We start from the raw sequence: 21,690 nt of genomic DNA on the forward strand, positions 1-21,690 counted from the left end.
AAGCTACACGAGGGCTATCTGCGCTAGCCGTCCCTAATTTAGTCGTGTAAAAACTAGAGGGAAGGCAGCTAGTCATCAACACCCACCGCCAACTCTTGAACTACTCTTTTATCAAAAATAGTAGGATTGACAGTAACATTATAACGCCCCCGCGGCTGAAAGTAGTACTATGTTTGGTGGGACGAGGATTCGAACCCGCGACCCTCAAATTAGAAGTCGAGTGCCTTAACCCCCTGGCCAGAGGAAGTGGAAGGGAGATGCACTTGAAATTAAATATATATGATGTAACATATCACTAACCGTATTGAAACTATAAAACTACAGATATAATACAGTGTGCAATGATTATAATTTCTTCTATTCATGAATTTCGCGAACTAGGTAGGTAGTTTGATAATCTAGTCTACATGATGGAGGCAACTGCTAAAAAAATCAGGTGTTTAGAATCGTCATTGGATGGGAGAGTTATCTAAGTTAATTGAAATCTGGCCTTGCATACGACATGCAATTGTGCAACTTCGAACTCACTCATGCTTGTGTGTGATTGCGTGTTGGTTCACCTTACTTCGGAGTGACGATTTTTAGCATCGAGAGTAAGTTTTTTAGCTCTTAAAAATAACAGAATTATTTGTATAAATAGTCAAATCAACAAACCATTGCAAGTTCTACTAATTTATCTGTCTCAATATTTGTATGTTTAAGTTTAACAAATTAATATTAACTTATAATAAAAGTAAGCTATTTACATATATTATACATATATATATATATATATATATATATATATACACACACAGTACTGTACATGTGACAAGTATTCACAAGTTTTGTGTTGTGAATACACAATACTAAACCGCAGTGGTCGACATAAATTGATATACTAGTATGTAGTGTATCAAATTAATGTTAATTCGAAAAGGTTTGTATCGTGTTCTGGTATATGATTCAGACTCAAAGTTTAAAAGTGAACATTCAATAAACTGTAGCGTTATTAAGCAGCTAAAGCAGCTTGTGTTTTAAAGCAGTATTGCGAGTTCAAACCCTATTCGATGTTAGCTTTTAATTCTTTACAAAGATTTAGCTTTGATGTGACACTGTTATAATTTACCTCGGAAGAATATCCAATTTATTGTGTTACGTACCCTACGTATTAATATTTCAAAATGCCAGAAAATTTAACTTGATTTCAGGAGTTAATTTAATATTAACATGTATCAAATTTATGGTATTTGCCAACAAGATTGATTCACACAATTTTCTTTTTTAACAGAAATATATTTTAATATATAAACAACAACATGATTTATAATTTTTCGATTAATAAGCGTTTGTTACAATTATAGCTTCCGAGGATTATAGTATACAGACTGTAGCTGATTATAGCTGTTAAAGAAATTACTCAGATAAGAGATAATTTATTTGTAGTTGATACTTTTTGTTTTTAATTTCGCACAAAGCTACTAGAGGGCTATCTGCGCTAGCCGTCCCTAATTTGCAGTGTAAAACTAGAGGGAAAGTGGCTAGTCATCACCATCCATCGCCAACTCTTGGGCTACTCTTTAACCAACAATTAATGGGATTGACCGTCACATTATAACGCCCCCACGGCTGAAAGGGCAAGTATGTTTGGTACGACCGGGAGTCGAACACCTTAGCACACTTGGCCATGTCACTTCAACCAATAAATAATAGTATGCAGGATTGTTCTCGAATTAAAACAGGTACTAACCGCCCTTTTCAGTGATCAGTAGCAAGATTGAGGGCTTGTGGCACAAAACTTACAGGTATAATATTTGCAGTGGGAAAGGCACTGATAGCCCAATGCACAGTTTTGCGCTTAACAACACATTAAAGTTAGTTAATGGAGACATATCGCTGTGCTACTGAGCGGTCAATAGCAGCTGTATTTATTATTATATTTATGACACGGTGTTATATATTTAATTACCATGACATATATTGAAGGTATTGTTAATTCTAATAGTGGTTAATTACATAGATGCACAAAAACGCCTTTTAGAAAACTTAATAACTTTCATTGATGTTCTTTTTTCACATTTCAGTTGATTTTGAAACATCAACGTCTGCTGAACCAAGTGTCAAAAACACAGATAAGAAGTAATAACAAAATGGATGGAATCTTTAGTTTAGAACGGCTTGGTTATTTGTTTTACATTGTCGATCCTAGAAAACACGCATTTGAGAAAATAGAAGAAGTCCCACAGTACATCAATGAGGTAAGCTCGTAATTACATGTTTAGTCTGTATTTGGTTGCAAACAAGATTTATAATCCAGGTTTCTGAACCATAAATTATATTATGGGATCTATGCATAGTACAAAATATTCGACTAGCACGTTACATGCTACAAACTGAATCCACAAAAAGACAGTAGCAGTTGCGAACTTGTAGTTTATGGTTTTGAACACCCTATATTTTAAACATATTTAACGTAAATTTTAGAAGTAGTTTGATAATTAAAATGAAATGACAAATACGTGCAATTTTAATTTGCTCATGTTTCTGGTTCTGTTTGAGAAGGCTAGCAACAATAAATATTTAATGAGTTATAAATTTTTGTATAGCTACAATTTTAAAACAACGCTCTCACAGCTGCAAGAGCGGGCATGTTTAGTGTGACGGAGATTCGAACCTGCGACACTCCTATTACGAGTCGAGTGCCTTAACCACCTAGCCATGTAGTGCATATGTATTTTATTTAAACCGCACGAGTTTATTCTCATGGTCTGGCATGGCCAGGTTGTTGATGCACTCGACCGAGACAGCTCTAGCAGGGCAGAAATTTGACGAACTGACTTGTTGGAAAGGTAGCATCCTATGACAGTGACCCAGTGTGTTTGTCTATAGAAATAGTATGATTGTATGCTTGATTTTATGTACCTGTTAGCAACGGGTTATACAAAAGAGCTCAGTGACTTTCAACGTGGATGTCACCTTTCCCACAAGTCAGTTCGTCAAATTTTTCCCTGCTAGAGCTTCTATGGTCAACTGTAAGTGCTTTTATTGTGAAGTGAAAACGTCTAGGAGCAACAACAGCTCAGCCACGAAGCGGTAGGCCACACAAGCTCACAGAACAGGACCGCCGAGTGCTGAAGCGTGTAGCGCGTAAATATCGTCTGTCCACAGTTGCAACACTCACTACCGAGTTTCAAACTGCCTCTGGAAGCAACGTCAGCACAAGAACTGTTCGTCGGAAGCTTCATGAAATGGGTCTCCATGGCCGAGGAGCCACACACTAACCTAAGATCACCATGCGCAATACCATGCGTCGGCTAGAGTGGTGTAAGTCACACCGCCATTGGACTCTGGAGCAGCGGAAATGCGTTTTCTGAAGTGATGAATGACACTTCACTCTCTGGCAGTCTGACGGAAGAATCTGAGTTTGGCGGATGCGAGGAGAACGCGACCTGCTTGAATGCGTAGTACCAACTGTAAAATTTTGTGGTGGAGGAATAATGGTCTGGGGCTGTTTTTTCATGATTTGAGCTAGGCTCTTTAGTTCCAGTAAAGGGAAATCTTAATGCTACAGCATACAACGACATTCTAGAGAATTGTTTCTACCAGCTTTGTGGCAACAGTTTGTGGAAAACCTTTTTTCGTTTCAGAATGACAATGCCCCTGTGCACAAAGCGAGGAACATGAAGACATGGTTTGCCAAGGTTGGTGTGGAAGAACTTGACTGAACTGCACAGAGCTCTGCCCTCAACCTTATCGAACACCTTTGAGATGAATTGGAACGCCGACTGCGAGCCAGGCCTTCTCACTGGACATCGGTGCCCGACCTCACTGATGCTCTTATGGCTGAATAGAAGCGAATTCCCGCAGCCATGTTCCACAATCTAGTGTAAAGCCTTCCCAGAAGAGTGGAGGCTGTTATAGTAGCAAAGGAGGGACCAACTCCACAATAATGCCCACGGTTTGGGAATGAGATGTTCAACATATGGGTATGATGGTCATACTTTTCGTCATGTAGCATACTTTAGCTACACTGTAAAGAATGTTTTTTTTAAAAATCGTATTTCCATATTAATAACATACTTAATAGTTCTTAATATTTATGTTTAGAAATGATGGGTAACGAAGACACGCACTTATGTTTATCTTTTTCAGGTAATGCCTCTGTTCTTCTTATGGTACCTACTAGAACTAGTTGTGGCAAGATGGAAAAACAAGAAATACCACCGCACCAACGACACAATAACAAGCGTTTCGCAAGGAATACTCAATGAAAGCACAAAGTAAAGCTTTTATATTTTGTTCTACTTCATGTGTCTTATCTTTGTCGGTGTTTGGTTGTCGTGCACGTGTAAAGTTCATACTTCCTTCTACACTTTAACTCGCGTTAAGCTGCATTCACACAATATGACAAGTTTTGCTAAACATACAAAATGTGCTCCATTCTTTCATAAAGTTTAATTAACTTTAACTGCTTAACTACATAACTACTTTAACTGCTTAAGTCCTAAAAATTAGGGAAGAAAATGCGAGAAAATAAAATACACATCGTTTATGTCCTAAAGTTTATTATTAAATATATGTCTATCCAAGTAAATTTCATGACTGACTTGTACTATGTCTTGTTATATAATCTCTGCGCTCTTCTGCGAGGTTTAAAAGCCCCCTCGTGGTTCACAGAACCCCCAGTTTGCAGAACAAGCTTCTCCGTTAGTCCTAATTAATTCTATGTCTAGCTCAATTATGGAAAAAAAAATAAACATTGGGATATCTGCTTCTGGTATCTGTGAGAGTAAGAACACAGTTTCATATATGGCACCCCAGAACTCAAAGAGGGTTATGAACACAAATGACGATGTCAGATTTGAGTTCAGCGATCATGAAAACTGCTTTCATATTCCCACTGTGCTTAGGTGAGCTTTGGACTCGTTTAGACGTTTTAACCCCAGTTTAGTAAGGGCGCTACTTTTTATAGTTAAGGACAACTCCTGGGTTACTCTGCATCCAGCTAGCAATTTGGTTCTGCCATCTTTAAAACTATGTGGTGAATTCGCGGACAAACGAATAAACTTACATATAACGTGAATACACGTAGGGTTATAGTACCACGGTTTTATTTAGCTTCTTTCTAAAAGTACCTGTTTAAAAAAAATGTTCTCAAGAAAAGCCTTGTTTAGATATATAGGTTCGAAAAGAAAACACAGTTATGAATTTCTTCCACAATTGTAACTGTTAGTGTTTGTGGAATTCACGAAATTTCAAAAGATGGTTGAGATTCCTTAACTAGAATTACATTTTATTTGTTGGAATGTTGCCAAACATGTTCTATGGACATTTAAGAGCCTAAAAATACAGTCGTGAAATAATGCATTTTCTTTGAGGCTTTTCTGTATTATTATTCATATCGTGATGAACAATGAATCTACGTTCTGAAAGTTTTTTGGCTCGTGTTTTGTATGTGTGAGTGTTTACTTTCTATTCGTACACGTTACTAATTGTTTGTTTTGGAATTTCGCACAAAGCTACTCGAGGGCTATCTGTGCTAGCCGTCCCTAATTTAGCAGTGTAAGACTAGAGGGAAGGCAACTAGTCATCACCACCCACCGCCAACTCTTGGACTACTCTTTTACCAACGAATAGTGGGATTGACCGTAACATTATACACCCCCACGGCTGGGAGGGCGAGCACGTTTATGCGCGACGCGGGCGCGAACCCGCGACCCTCGGATTACGAGTCGCACGCCTTACGCGCTTGGCCATGCCAGGCCTACACGTTACTACTATTTCAGAAAATAAATTTGGTTATCACATTCTCAGAACGTCATTCTTTCATATTTTTATTTCGGGTCCTGTGTTGAGATATTTATCCTAACCTAGCTGAAGTTGAGTAGCGAGTAAAATAATGTTTAGAGTTTATGGAATTGCATCTATTACGTGTATTATGAAAGATAAATTTACCAATACTAATATAATACATATATATGAGAAAATAGACCACAGAAAAACAAAATAATTATATTATATAAATTCATGACTGTTTAATATTAAATGTCGAACAGGTAAGAGAGAGGCGTTTTCATGTTGCTTCGTTTTCACCAAACATGAAAACATAAATATTAATCTTAAAATGAAGCATATTAACGGCATATAAGAATGAAATTTGATTTGTTTTAAATATAGCGCAAAACTTCACGAGGGCTATCTGCGCTAGCCGTCCCTAATTAGCGGTGTAAGACTAGAGGGAAGGCAGCTAGTCATCACTATCCATTGCCGACTCTTGGTCTACTCTTTTACCAACGAATAATGGGGTTAAACGTTACATTATAACGCCCCCACGACTGAGTGGGCGAGCATGTTTTTCATGGTGGAGATTCGAACCCGCGACCGTCGGATTAGGAGTCGAGTGCCTTAACCACGTAGGCCAACATGAAATTTGACCGCTGAAAGTATACTTGTTTCACAAGAGACGATGCTTTCAAAAATACACCATTGGTAAAAATGAACCCCTAGAAATGTAATATACCATTACAAGATAACTGTGTGTCTTGTAATGTACATTGAATAATATATTTTGAATTTTACAAATTAAAAAAATCGAAACATTTTCTGTTTTCGTGTTTGATAAACTTATATGAAATATGGCTAATTAATTTCGAGATTATGACAGATCGAACATAAATGTATTTTTTTACAAATTGAAATTATTTCTCAACTTAAAGCTGCTTTCTCGAATTGGTCTCCATTTTTTTCAATTTTTTTAAAATTCTTTCAAAATCAAGTGAAATTTTCATTGATTTTTGGTGGGTTTTTCATGCAGTCAAATGTTTCTAGATCTGAGATTTTTCTGATGTTTTGTTTTTCTAAATCTTGCTGAAATATTATTATAAACTGGAAATATTATTCTGTCTTCTCCAGGTTGTTTATCCGTGGATTTCAAGTATACTTCTACATTTTGGTATACGACAACTGGCGTTTGGTGACCTTACCCTGGAACTCAGTTTGGACTTGGCTACTTACCTTTTTTGGAGTGGACTTCTTCTTCTATTGGGTTCACAGATTCTGCCATGGTAGGTCACAAAGAGTTTCAAGCTTTCGTCACGACTCACTACAAACATCACATTACGTACACAGCACTGAACGACACACACTACACTACAGCACTCAATCATACATACTTCGAACACAGCACTTAATGGTACATATTATGCATACTTAAGACACACACAAGAACTATTTGTGCTCTGCCCACAATGGGGATTTAAACTTTTAGTGGTGTAATGGTTGTTTTTTGTGGTCCGCAGACATTCCACTATGCCAGGGGAGGACCACAATATTGAACGACACATACTTCGAACACAGCACTTAATGGTACATATTATGCATACAGTATTGAATTTTTGTTTGTTTGTTATAGTTAAGCACAAAGCTACACAAAGAACTATTTGTGCTCTGCCCACAATGGGGATTTAAACCCGGTTTTTAGTGGTGTAAAGTGGTGGTTTTTTTGTGGTCCGCAGACATTCCACTGTGCCAAGGGAGGACCATAATATTGAACGACACATACTATGTACACAGCACTTATTGACACATACCTATCTACACTAACGAGCATTGTAAGTTTATGGAATGTACAGAAAATAATTAAAAAACGATGAATTCACAAATAAAAATAAAAAATATTAACTTTAGGTTTGCGAAATAGAGTATGAATATTCATTAAAAATACGTAGGTAGCTAAAACTAATTTTGAGAACTGATAATGTATAATAAGTTTTTAACTTACTGGTTTAGGATGGAATTTCAACGAATTGTTTTAACATGAAAGTTGACTCGCAGGCTATTTGAAAAATTAACGATAGAGCCTGCTAAGGTCAGGTAGCTAGAGCGCTCGACTCGTAATCTGAGGGTCGCGGGTTCGAATCCCGGTTGCACCAAACATGCTCCCCCTTTTAGCCATAGGGGCGTTATGATGTTATGTTTTATCCCTCTATTCCTTGGTAAAAGAGTAGCCCAAAAGTTGGCGGTGGATGTTGGGGACTAGCTGCCTTTTTTCTAGTCTTACAATGCTAAATTAGGGACGACTAACAGATAGTCCTCGTGTAACTTTGTGCGAAATTTAAAAGACAAACAAACAAATTATAGATGTTGTTTTCATAAAAAAAGAAAACCTTTATTCCTCCTTTTTAAAGTAGTTCTCAGATTATTACGATAGTTAAACAAAACCTAGCTTCCCTTCCTTTTTTAAGAAAATTTAATACAAAATGTCTCAGTTCTATAGTAGTCCTAATCTAATAAAACAATTTCAATATAAAGAGCTAAGCCTATCTTGTCTACAAACGCGCTCGAAACACCGAAACAAACAGTGCTGAAAATGCACGCGAATTAGCTGAGAAGATTAAGTTTATTCGTTTTTTTTTTAATTTCACGCAACACTACGCGAGGACTATCTGCGTTAGCCATCCCTAATTTGGTGTATAAGACTAGAGGTAAGGCAACTAGTCATAACCACACATCGCCAATTCTAGGGCTACTTTGTTTACCAACGAATAATGGGATTGATCGTCACATTATAACGACCTCACGGATGAAAGGACGATCATTTTTGGTGTAACCGGGATTCGAACCTGTGACCCTCAGATTACAAGTCGAGCACCCTAACTATTTGTCCATACCGGGCCTAGAGAACTAAGTGATCAACGGTTTGTTCCTTAGCTATTAATTATTAGTAGCAGGGCACCCCGCTACTCCAGCGGTAAGTCTCCGGATTTACAACGCTAAAATCAGGGGTTCGATTCCCCTTGGTGGGCTCAGCAGATAGCCCGATGTGGCTTTGCTATAAGAAAATAATAATAATTAGTAGCAGGTTGGAAAAAATCTCCGCTGAAAAATGGTCTTTCACACTAAGAAAAGAACCTCGTATTACTTACAACCTCTAAATGATCCTTTGTTTGTTCCAAACTACAAACATCCTGACAGTTCATCTAACACATAATTAGAAGGGTATGCAAAAGAATGTGTTTTTACAAATAACGTGGCTTCATCATAGCTTAATATTCCACTATATATTGGGTGTCTTATACACATTATTTATTCATAGTGACATGAATACGTCTATATGGAAACTTAATTTAATGTGTTTTATGAGTTTGTCATTTTTATGTATAAAACTGATATACTTGTACTGGTAAGCAGCAGTGCATGTGTGTATGTGTTAAGACTACAGCTGTGTTTTCGAACCTCAGATCAAGAAAGCCTAAATTGTTTCAACATGTAAAAATTAGATCTAAACATATTTAACAGATCTGACCACCATTTGTTCTCTGAGTGACATGCCTTATGTTTCTTTATTCAAAATCGAATACTTTTCATTTAGAATAATCGTTAATAGTATATGATCAAAGTATCCTATACGTATTTTCTATGAACACGAAGGAGATTTTCTATTTAATTGTAGGTGTTGTTTTTATAGAACGTTCAGTTGGACGCCATGGAATCCAGAGGGTTGAGTACGTTACCTTAAAAATTTTCGATATGAAAGCTATGAGATCACGTGACAACTTCACCTGTTATAAAGTCGCGGTGGAACGGCATGTATCATAACTTCATTTTGACAATGTTTGGCGTTGCTCAAGTAGTGTGATTTTACTAGAAATTTATCCTTTTTTTGGAAAAAGTGTGTAGCAGTACTTCAGGGATCAAAATATTCAAATACTCAAATCATAAAAATATCTTCAGATCTGGAATTTATAATTTCCAAGAGAGGATATGCCTTGCATTCCATGGCGTTGAAAAACAAAATAATAGGGATCAGTTTGGGGTACCAAGACAATACAGAAACAGACACAAGTCGTACCACAGTATTGGTAACAAAATAAAGCTCTTACCACAAGTAAGAATCTTAGATCATACAAACACAAAGCTTGGTGAAAAAAATTGTACACATGCCCCAAGCAACAGTATGCAGTATAACCAAGAAGATTCTAGATCTGGAAAAGTGACACAAGTGTTATAGATACAAGTTCATTTCACGACGTATTCGCTCAACCGTTGTATACCTTAAATAGCTGAAGATATGCTAACACAGTGCGATCTGACTGTTGAAATGGGACCTAGGAAACCTTTTTCACGTTCATTAGATCAATATGAAAAGCCTGCAGAGAGAAAAAGAGATATGTTGACCTTTGAAAACGACAGCCTTACAACAAAGACTACGTTGCATGGATATTGTCACGATGTTTGTTCGTCAAATAGAAATAACAGAATATGGATGGACTGTTACGACTTAGCAAAGCTCAGAAATCGTTTTAATATGACGTACTCTGCCCTTATATATGAGACAATTCATCAACAAAGAGAAGTGTTACGTTTTTAAATATATTTTTATGTATTTTTCAGAGATAAATATCTTGTGGACAATCCACCAAGTACATCACAGTTCAGAAGAATTTAATATTACAAGCAGTCTTCGCCAGCCTATGTTTGTGTACTACGTAATATCGGTACGTACATTAATCATGTGTTAAACAGTTCTATAGTTCTATTGCTGGGTTTCTAACAATTGTCTTTCTCAGATATAGGAAAGAGACTCCAATGATAAGATCAAGATAAATATATTTTATTTGCCAGACTTGTAATATAGTTCCAGTACTCGAATAATAAATTTAGAAAAAAATATCTTATGAATAAATGAATTTTTATTTAAAAAAGGTATAACTGTAATTTTGAAGTAACACGTGTCACCAGAAAGGGGTCCGGCATGACCAGGTGTTTAGGAGACTTGCAATCTGAGGATTGAGGGTTCGAATCTCCGTCCCATCGAACATGCTCGCCCTTTAAATCGTGGAGGCGTTACAATGTGACAGTCAATCCCACTATTCGTTGGTAAAAGAGTAACCCAAGAATGGGTGGTTGGTGGTAATGACTAGTTGCCTTCCCTCTAATCTTTCGCTGCTAAATTAAAGACGGCTAGCTCAGATAGTCCTCGTGTAGTTTTGCGCGAAATTCTAAACAAACAAGCTGAAAGAAGGTTAAAAAAAATATAAGAATACCAAAGTTAAAAATATTTTAAAGACTCCGATAGAAAGACCGGGAAAGCCGTCGTTTGAATTTGATAAAATCGTTATCTTGATGCTTCAGAATTTAACGAAGAAGAAAATGTCACTAAATATTTCCCGCCACACCAAACGTGCTCGCCCTTTCAGTCGTGGGGGCGTTATAATGGTATGAAAAATCTCACTATTCCTTGATAAAAGAGTAGCCCAAGAGCTGGCGGTGTGTGACGTTGACTAGCTGCATTCCCTCTAGTCTTACACTGCTAAATCAGGGACGGCTAGCGCAGATAGTCATCACAGCTAAAAGGGAGAGCATGTTTGGTGTGACGGGGATTCGAACACGCGACCCTCGAATTACATATGAAGAAGTGGATAAAATATACAGTTTTGGAATCGGGGAAAAGGGTTGCAAAATCGGTATTATTTACCCTGCAATCTGAAAGGTGTTAGTGCATGTCACAACAGTTTCCCTAGAACATAAGTTTAAGAGTTATGATGTAATAAACATAACACTCAGATAATGTAAAAAAAAGGAAACTTTATAGTTTAGCTAACACTAATGAGTAAAGTTACTCAATTATAATACAATGTAAAAAAACATATTCTACTCTTTGCACCCCATCAGGTATGGATTGATTGATTGAGTGTTTTGAAATTAAACACAACCCACACAAAGGGATATCTGTGCTCTACCTACCACGGCTACCGAAACCCGGATTCTATGTGAATCCGCAGACATACTGCCATACTGCTGTACCACTGGGGGACACACGTATGGATCTAGGTCTTTGTAGAAGGGGTGGTACTACTGTTAAGTATAGAGGAGAGCTCAAGACCCCTGGATCCCTCTCCTAGATTCACACCTGTCTGTAAAAAAAATTAAATAATAGTTTTTTGTTTATTTAGAAATATTGAATAGGTCGAGACCCCCTCCTATATCTCCTCGGCTACTAATACGATATCAAAGAATATTAACTTCTGAAAATATTGATGGGAGTCCATATCCCCTAGATCCATGCCTACATATACAATACTAAATGATACAGAAACCAAACAAAATTAGCAAAGTACTATTTTATTTAAAAAAAAAAAAAGATATACAGTTCATTTAACATGATAGTAGCCAAAGAGTTGGCGTTGGGTGATGCCAGCCACTTGCCTATTCTCTTAACAGCAGTTCAAAATAAGTAACGGTGATTAGGTAACTTTTATTTAACACTTACGTAGCCAAATAGTTGGTGGTGGGGCTACCAGCCAGTTACTTTCTCTTGGATTAGGTTTATTTTCATGACTTGTTTGTTTGTTTGTTTTGGAATTTCGCACAAAGCTACACGAGGGCTATCTGTGCTAGCCGTCCCTAATTTAGCAGTGTAAGACTAGAGGGAAGGCCCGAAAGTTATGGTTTCCGATCAATGCAGTTTTCTGCTGTGGCAACAATCGATTGAAGTCATGAAATGGCCTGGCATGGCCAAGCACGTAAGGCGTGCGACTCGTAATCCGAGGGTCGCGGGTTCGCGCCCGCGTCGCGCTAAACATGCTCGCCCTCCCAGTCGTGGGGGTGTATAATGTGACGATCAATCCCACTATTCGTTGGTAAAAGAGTAGCCCAAGAGTTGGCGGTGGGTGGTGAGGACTAACTGCCTTCCCTCTAGTCTTACACTGCAAAATTAGGGACGGCTAGCACAGATAGCCCTCGAGTAGCTTTGTGCGAAATTCAAAAACAAACAAACAAACCATAACTTTCAATCAATTAACTTGCCCAGCACGACCCATCATCGACTCAGGGACTGTTTGTTTGTTTTTTAACCAACGAACAGTGGGATTGATCTTAACTTTATATCGCCCATATGGCTGCAAGGTGAGCATGTTTAGGAACGGTATTCGAACTTGCGAGCCAAGCGTCATGACCACTAAGCCGCGTCAGACCTACTGTTCTTTGAACAAGAATTATTCGTAACTTGAGAAGCTTTACACGAAAACTAGAGAAGTGCTTCAGTTATCTCGATACAGATATGCAAACAACTGGCACGCATACAACATTTAAATTCCACAGTGATCGTACAAAAAGTTGAATGCGGCAACTATCGCTGGTACAGTGTAAACTGATTTCCACTGTTGTTGATTTTGCGCAAAGTTCAACAATGGATTGTGTATGCTACATTTACCGCGAGAAATCGGAATATACATTTTAGCCTTTATAATTCCGTATTCTCACCGTGGGACCCGATTTTCCCGAAATATCATATAACGTCAAAAGTAGTGGGAAAATAAGTAGGAAAAGATAGCAGAATGTTTTAGCATGTTTTATTATTCTACTTCCTAAAATATTTTCAGCAAGTCCTCTCAGAAGTGTTTCATGGAATGTTTCATCCTATTCAGAAATGTTTCATCTTATATGTCTGTTTAAAACATGCTGATTTTTTAGCTTCGAGACGAACCCATTCCTTTCAATTTCTTTTACCTATTTCAGCCAGATGTCTCTAATCAATATCCTCATACGGTCTATGATGTCTTTGTTTGTTTGTTTGTTTCTTTAGAATTAAGCACAAAGCTACTTCATGGGCTCTAGATTCTAGTGGTGTTATAGTCCGCAGACATGCCACTGGAGAAGGTGGCTCTGTAATGTGATTAGACACAAGAATTACAAAAGATTCGAGCTGTTTACTTAATGTGTACCCAACATTTAATGGTGATAATTAATTACTCTAGTATTTTATTTTAAATCAAAAGGAGAAACTGTCTAGTATTTGTAAGGTTTGTTTTGTTGTTGTTTTTTTTCATTTCGCGCAAAGCTACTCGAGAGCTATATGCGCTAGCTGTTCCTTATTTAGCAGTGTAAGGCTAGAGGGAAGGCAGCTAGTCATCACCACCCACCGCTAACTCTTGGGCTACTCTTTTACCAACAAGTAATGGAATTGACTGTCACATTATAACACCCCCACGCCTGAAACAGCGAGCATGTTTGGTGCGATCGGGATTCGAACCCGCGACCCTCGGATTACGAGTCGAACGCCTATTCGTAAGGAATTATTTCAGTGTTCAGTAAGTTGATGAACAATTTTCTTACTTTGAGGCCCCCGCTGGTACAATGGTATGTCTATGGATTTACAACGCTAAAATGAGGGGTTTGATTCCCCTCGGTGGGCTAGGCAGATAGCCCGATGTGGCTTTGCTATAAGAAAAACAAACAAACTTACTTTTAGATTACGTTCGTGTCCAGCACGTATGAAAAAGTTTCGTATTTAGGTCATCTAAAGAAATTGTGAATCCTTTAATTTAAACAAAGTGTCATTATATGAGCATTTTACGTTTGTATGTGCTCAAAGATATCGTAAATGTATGAAAAACCTGTAATTGTATTTCATAAGAAAGTTTAAAAGAAACAGGTGTTTATAACACAGCATAAAAGCCTTACACAAACGTAACAGATGTTCATAATGTTCTAGATTCTGCTTCATTTATTATTCCCTATAAATAATGTTCTTTAAGACAAAAAACAAGTTTTAAGTGTTAGTAGCTTAGGAAAAAAATATATACATATATACATCATAAATTAACAAAGATGGATTTAAAGTGTTTCAGTTACTACCCAAATCTACTTTTAAAACAAACTGCTTATGTTTGTCTAGAAATGAAAGTCTGGCAAAACATTTAACTAAAAACGTTTCCCCAGAAAGTTGCTACTCAAAAGAACCATTTTCTATTGACTTCTTACTTACCTGATTGAAGGAAAATTAACATCCATTAAGCTTGTTTACTGCCCAACGATAGAAAAACAATCTTATTTTAGATATAGCAGCTTGATAATAGCATATTATACATTGGCTTTATATACTTCAGTTACAATTTTGTGATTTCTAATAATTTGATGTGATATTTCATTCCAAGTCTTTCCAAGGTTCGTTAGATTAACGTATCTTTTATTCTACTGTCGAGAAAACAAAATTCATAAAGAAAAGTGAAATAAGTAAAAGTACTGATGTCAAACTAGAAGTTAATGAGAATATAATTATTCTTTTCAGCTGATCTATCTCCCATTGGCCTTAGCAATACCTCCTGCTGTATATTTCACCCATCATGAACTTAATCTGCTTTATCAAAGTTGGCTACATACTCAGGTAAACAACAAAACATTTCTGTGTCTTTAAAGTACATATTTATAGTAATCAGTTATTGAATAAAGGCTCCAGGTTCATGGATAATGTTTTAGGGCTTATGACATTTCATTATAACATATATGTTGTAATGGTCCACTTTATTGGATAATCTCCATGAACTTTGTTGATTAACTTATTAATTGGCAGTTTATTAAATCCAAACGTTGGTTCAAGTCAAATACGTGAAGTTAGTAAAATATAACGGCCTCTGATATTTTTACATATTTCTCTAATGGCATCAGTAAAGTTTTATCCACTGTTATCAACAGTTTTAAAGCTATGTATCTATTATACTCGCACATATTTTTAAACATATAACTGCTAATGTTGTATTTTTAATCGTATAGCTTGATTAAAATAATTTTTGTTTCACAGAATGGAACTTCTTTTTAGAAACTGTTTTTTTTTTATTGTTTACTTATATGTATTTATTTATTTTTTCTATAAACCATATGATAATATTTAATAAATGCAACGTATGTAGCAGGTCCACTCAATGCAACCAAATTTTCCAGGTTGTAGGAAAGTTGGGACCCCTAGAACATATTCTCAATACACCCAGCCATCACCGAGTGCACCATGGTAATCTAGACTATTGTCTTTTTATCTCTATCTGTGTGGCATTTACGTTGCTAACGTTATGTTCTCACAAGAGAAATATTAATTCCATTCCATTTTTGGAGCTTGCTCCATCTTCTGGTTCAATACCAGTTTAAACTATTATTTGATTAAACAAGCATCTCAGATACCCATACTTATACAGTGCATAAATAATAAATTACTTATTTAACACAGGTACTATGACAGTTAATTGTAATAAAGATTGCTCTGCTAAAACACACTTTTATAAATGAATTAATATATAACAAGGATCAATTGCTTCTACTAGTTTTCCTTCCTGGATACTTCAGGGAACCTGCTACAATTTAAATAAGTTGCAATAAGGCATGAAAGAAAAAAGCTTTGTTTGTGGTTCGTCGACCAACCCCACGTAAAAATACCCAACCCTACGGCTTTTTAACGCTACCCCCCAGAAAAAAATAATCTCCCAACCAACCCTAATGAAAAACACTTTTCGAGTAATTAATTTTACTTTCATTAAATTATTTCATCAGTTTGCTACCGTATTGCGCAAGGACATAAGAAACCCCGTTAATGATTTGTTAATTAGTGTAGTATGTCAAAATTCTCCCAATTATAGCTGAGCTTCCATTCACGTAATGTTAAAAGTTCCATCGAGGTGACAATGTCACGTTTTCCTGGAATAGTGGAAGACCTGTTTTAGTTATACCATCTTAAACTAAACTCGAATGATTACAAGCAGGCATCAACACATTTCGATGTGTAGTTTCATTGGATATTGAATTAGAGCAATTAGTAGACACGTTTGCTGTGAAATCAATTGAACTTCACTGTAGGCCTAAATCAAAATGTCCCATAAAAGTCGAAAGTGCCAGTAAAGTAAAGGACACAGTGATAAAACGCAATTATCTCAGTACTGTGCCTCTCTACTATATTTTCAAGGACGTAAAAAATGTAAAATAAAAGGAAATGCCTACCTGCCTATCCTATTTTTCAGCATGTAATAAGAAACAGTTTTTTTCTAGGCCTAACGAGAAATGTTATGAGAAATTTAAATCAGCAAGGAAACTGTCATGTTAGTACACATTTAGATCATTTATTTTGCCCTCGTTAGAGTAGTGTAGCTACAACTATGTAGGTGGCGGTTGTTTATACTTGGATTTGATCTGAAAGTAACCAGAAATATTTAGCAGTTTAATATCCCTGGTTAAATAACATTAACCATTATTCAGTTATATTGTAAATTTTATTAATGGAAGGCAGTAGATGAGACTTCACAACATATCGAAATTTATGAAAAGATAACATTATCACAGAGATAAATGAACGAATAACCATGTAAATTGTGTTATTTTGGTTTGTTTGTTTTTTCTACTTTACTATGACACCAACACAGGTTGTAATAAGTACTACATTGACAAGAACTACGCTGGAGTTTTCATTATTTGGGACAGGATGTTCGGTACCTTTCAGGTGGAAGACGAAGAGGTTGTGTTTGGTTTGACGCAGCCTATACAAACGTTTAATCCAGTTTACATACAGGTGAGTTGTGATATCAGTCGCATATCTATAGTTGTTATTAAATACACGTAGTAGTGATACTTACTTACCAGTGAAATTAAACGAACTACACACTTGTATAAGGTTGACAATGTGAAATAAATCTCCATTATTACGTCTACTCTTGATGTATAAGAAACCTGTAAAACGAAAAGTGATAATGTTTTCACGTATTATTCACTTACTTTTACTGACAGACTAAAACAAAGCACTTTCAAAAGAAAAAAACCTTTTGTCCAGAATTAGTTACATAGATTTCTTTGGACAAAGCTTTTGGTTGCCTTCACTCTCTGTCCAAAAATTTAATAAAAAGTCATTCCAGCAGAAGAGTGAGCTTAGGTCATGATTTTATGCAAATATATTGCAACCATGGTGATTCTACTCCCACATTTTTTTACTCATATTGCTGCTAAAAGTTATGAGCACGTACTGATTTTTATATTGATTTTACTTATTAGTATTGGTTAATCAGTTTTGATTTAGGTTATGCGTTAAATCAATTTGGGCGTTCCTTAATGGCACGGCAGTATGTCTGCGGGCTTACACTAGAAATTAGGTTTCGATACCTCTGGTGGGCATAGCACAGATAGCCCGTTCTTCTTCTTATCATTACTGGAGTTTGGTCGTCATAGATTAGGGAGGGTGAGGCTCACTTGGACGTCTTCCTCCTGATAGCATGTTGTGTAGCTTTTACCAACGAATAGTAGGATTATAATGCTTCCATGGTTGAAAGGGCGAGCATTTATGATGTGATAGAGACTCGAACTCGCGACCCTCAGATTACGAGTCAAGCACGCTAACCACCTGGCCATGCTCAGCCAGTTGTGTAGTTTATTGCTTAACTTCAAACAAGTAAACAGGTTTCACAACTATATACAAACAAAAGTTGTCCAGAATACTTTACTAGCAGGAAATACTTAACTTAAAGTTTATTGGTAACTCTTGATGTACGTGAGTTTTAATTAAATGAATAGCAAAAGTAATTAGCATCAACATTTTATATTTTTTATTTCCATAATAGAACCGTTTAGACTTATATCGATATATTTACAATATGTAAATGTTTAATATATGTTAGTAACGATTACAAATTAAGTATATTAGATTCTTTGAAAGGTATCACGAAGTCTGTATTTCGTTCTAAGTTTTCTGCCTGTGGAAAATTGCTAAAATCCTTCTGGAACATTAAAGGATTCAACAACAAATTGTCGGTGCTCTTCAAAGGACCCGGTTGGTCTCCAGGAAAACCTAGACTTGGACTGAAAGAAGACATCCCTGATGTGAGTTTTCCTGCATTTTTTATCTCTAATCATATTTATTAAATAAACCATAGAATCACTCGCTTCCAAAATATCTCGTGAAAAGCTAAAACTGTTACATTAAGAGCTATAGAGAAATTTTGTTGGAAGTATTGATCTATACAGACACCACTAACATTGTTTAAAGAAACTTTCAAGATATCAACATGCGTTTAGGAAGAACATGAAAATTAATAGTCTCGTGTGGTTCGTTTCCTAAGATCCATATCATTATTCAATAAGGATATTCCATATGATCGATAATTTGTCCTTTTTTTCTTAAGATCCAGATGATGATTAATTTGTCCTTTTTTTCTTAAGATCCAGATGATGATTAATTTGTCCTTATTTCTTAAAATCTAGATGATGATTAATTTGTCCTTATTTCTTAAGATCCAGATGATGATTAATTTGTCCTTATTTCTTAAGATCCAGATGATGATTAGTTTGTCCTTATTTCTTAAGATCCAGATGATGATTAGTTTGTCCTTATTTCTTAAGATCCAGATGATGATTAGTTTTTCCGTATTTCTTAAGATCCATGGTCCACGAGAGAAGTATGATCCTCACCTACCAACATGGTGTATAATGTATCTCCATTTCCACTCCTACATTGTAGCTGTTTTCTACATTGATCTGTCTCTTCAACATCAGGTATGTATAGGTCAATGTAAGTTGTGATTTAATAAATAATTTCGATCATGAAAATTTTGTTGTAAGCTCCTCAACTTCCTTTAAAAAAATCAAATAGTGTTGTGTGTGTGATATTCTATATGAAGGTTTGGCAACTTTGGCCTAAGATCCCGCATAATTTTTGAATGGAAATAAATTATTAATGAAAGCTGAAGCTTTCAAACAAATAATGATATATATATAACACCCTAAAAAAGCAGGTCTGCTTATTTAAAAGGTTGGATTATTGGGCTTCTTATTTTGTGATATAATTGCCAGGTGGACTAACGCACCGATTATAAGGCACCTTAAAGAAACTATCTCAGACTGAAATATTGTGTAAGACTTTACAGCAGCAATATGATGTGTGTTTGTTTCTTTATTAGCACAAAACTACATAGCTATCTGTGCTCTGGATACAGCGAGCGTCGAAACCTAATTTTTAGCATTAGAAACCCTCACATTTGATGAGAAGAGATACAATACAATATGGTAGATCGTTATAAAATATTTCAGAGGAGTAGATGTACAGAAACCTATGTATTAACTAATCTCAGCCATGGATAAAACTACGGCAGCAACTTTATTGCTTAAACTGGACATTTATAGGTTTACCATCACAACAGATGATGGGCCTCGAGGTAGATATTACATTGAATTTTGGCGTAAAACGTTTTGTAAAAAAGACGAAATATTAAAAAGGAATGTTTCCATTGACACAGTGGTATGTCTACGAACCTATTAATCTAGAAATCGGGTTTTGATATTCTTGATTGGAAGAGCACTGATGCCCCAATGTGTAACCTTGTCCTTAACATCAAATACCCAAATCAACCGACTAAAAAAAAACATTTTTTAAACTAATCGGTCGCGAACTTTTTTGAAAGCCTGTTCTGTACTGTTGAGTATCTCCACTGAATTATGGGTTCTAAGTAGACACTTGTTATCTTCAGGATTTTGTGCTTCTTATATGCATACATACAAAGCTAGAAAGGTAAAATAACTTCTTACAAAATATTATAGAAATATCAGTAACGTGAGTTAAGTAAATACAACTAGACAGAGAAGCTGAGTATATCTAAGTAGATAACACACGGTAGGTTAATTAACTAACTAAGACATATATAAAGTATCTTTAACCACCAAACAACACTAAGCACGTGTGATTGTTCGTGTGTTATTTTAACTTGCGAGTTGAAAACAACAAAGTTTTTCTACCTACAATACCCTTTAAGCCTTAACGAAGCAGACCCACCACCAAAATATATCACAACGTATATATGTCTTATCTAGCCAATATAATACATTTCTGTGTTGGTGTGGGGTCTTAAACTAACTATACTAATAATTACTTATTGTTTGACACTAAAAACATGCAAAATTATCTTATATATATATATACATATATATATAATATATTAAAGAGGTACGAGCTGAAATTCCGTTTTTGTATAAATTTTCCTTCTAATAGAGGGCGCTTTGGCAACTATTCAGGCAATATTGATCCGAATTTTTTTTTCTTGTTTTAATTAACGCAGTTTTTTACCACAGTTTTCACATTATGCATGCCTGACATGTATATTCTATTATGGATCTGTTGCGGATAATCGGCATAGGACAAGCACTACAGTTCAATATTTATATACGTATACTGATATAATGGTGTGACTGTGACGGTTGAAATGATACTTATGGTAGTCGTTCATGTGTTTGAAGTTGTAGCGTGACAAGTGCGGATGGCGACTGGTAAGCTGTATATATACTGCCATAAACTGCTACTATGGAAAATCAAGCTATGAGGTGATAGTCATCGAGGGTAACATTTTTCTTTCGTTTTCATATATCCAATTGGTTGTTTCAGTTCAGATCTCAGAGTTTAAAGTTGTAAGTCTGCAAACCACTGTTCTCTCTAAGCTGTGCGGCCGCACAACAACCAATCAAGTGCAGCCACATCTTTAGTAAAGTAATGAGTCTCAATGCGTTGACGGCCTTAATGATCCAGGCAGTCGAAGTGGGCAGAGCACAGATAGCCCATTGTGTAGCTTTGTGCTTAATACAAATACAACAAGAACAAGTGATTTAAGTGCAAGTTGGCAATGTTTCCTACAGTATAGTTTACATTACAAAAGGCTCCGTCATGAGGCTTTCATTTTAAAGCATGGTGTTCTTCTCTATTGCTTAACATAATGCATCTAGTGCAGAGGTACGACTATTTTCAAACCTCCTCTTCCGCAGTAAAAACACACATAATTCCATACGTTAACTCGAGCGGTATATTTTCGTATGGAATAGCATGAATACCCGTTTCATTCTCCAGCTTCTTAAAATATGTAACGGTTGAACTGTTATGTACTTGAGGAAGCTTGTGTACACGTGTATTTCATGGATTTTCCA

General features: G+C 36.1%; 1 protein-coding gene across 1 annotated transcript in view; it reads left to right on the plus strand.

The window, feature by feature from the left end:
* The first annotated feature begins 472 nt into the window (after positions 1 to 472).
* LOC143256555 (alkylglycerol monooxygenase-like) overlaps positions 473 to 21,690 on the plus strand; it is a 34,312-nt gene continuing 13,094 nt past the window's right edge. Inside the window, exons 1-10 of the mRNA XM_076513916.1 lie at positions 473 to 593; positions 2,064 to 2,237; positions 4,132 to 4,259; positions 6,892 to 7,043; positions 10,372 to 10,475; positions 15,050 to 15,145; positions 15,700 to 15,766; positions 17,163 to 17,308; positions 18,472 to 18,606; positions 19,162 to 19,278. Of these exons, the coding sequence (XP_076370031.1) occupies positions 2,130 to 2,237; positions 4,132 to 4,259; positions 6,892 to 7,043; positions 10,372 to 10,475; positions 15,050 to 15,145; positions 15,700 to 15,766; positions 17,163 to 17,308; positions 18,472 to 18,606; positions 19,162 to 19,278 (1,053 nt within the window). The 5' untranslated portion in view covers positions 473 to 593; positions 2,064 to 2,129. The remainder of the gene's footprint in view (positions 594 to 2,063; positions 2,238 to 4,131; positions 4,260 to 6,891; positions 7,044 to 10,371; positions 10,476 to 15,049; positions 15,146 to 15,699; positions 15,767 to 17,162; positions 17,309 to 18,471; positions 18,607 to 19,161; positions 19,279 to 21,690) is intronic.

This window comes from Tachypleus tridentatus, chromosome 7, assembly GCF_004210375.1.
Source record: "Tachypleus tridentatus isolate NWPU-2018 chromosome 7, ASM421037v1, whole genome shotgun sequence".
Classification (NCBI taxonomy): domain Eukaryota; kingdom Metazoa; phylum Arthropoda; class Merostomata; order Xiphosura; family Limulidae; genus Tachypleus; species Tachypleus tridentatus.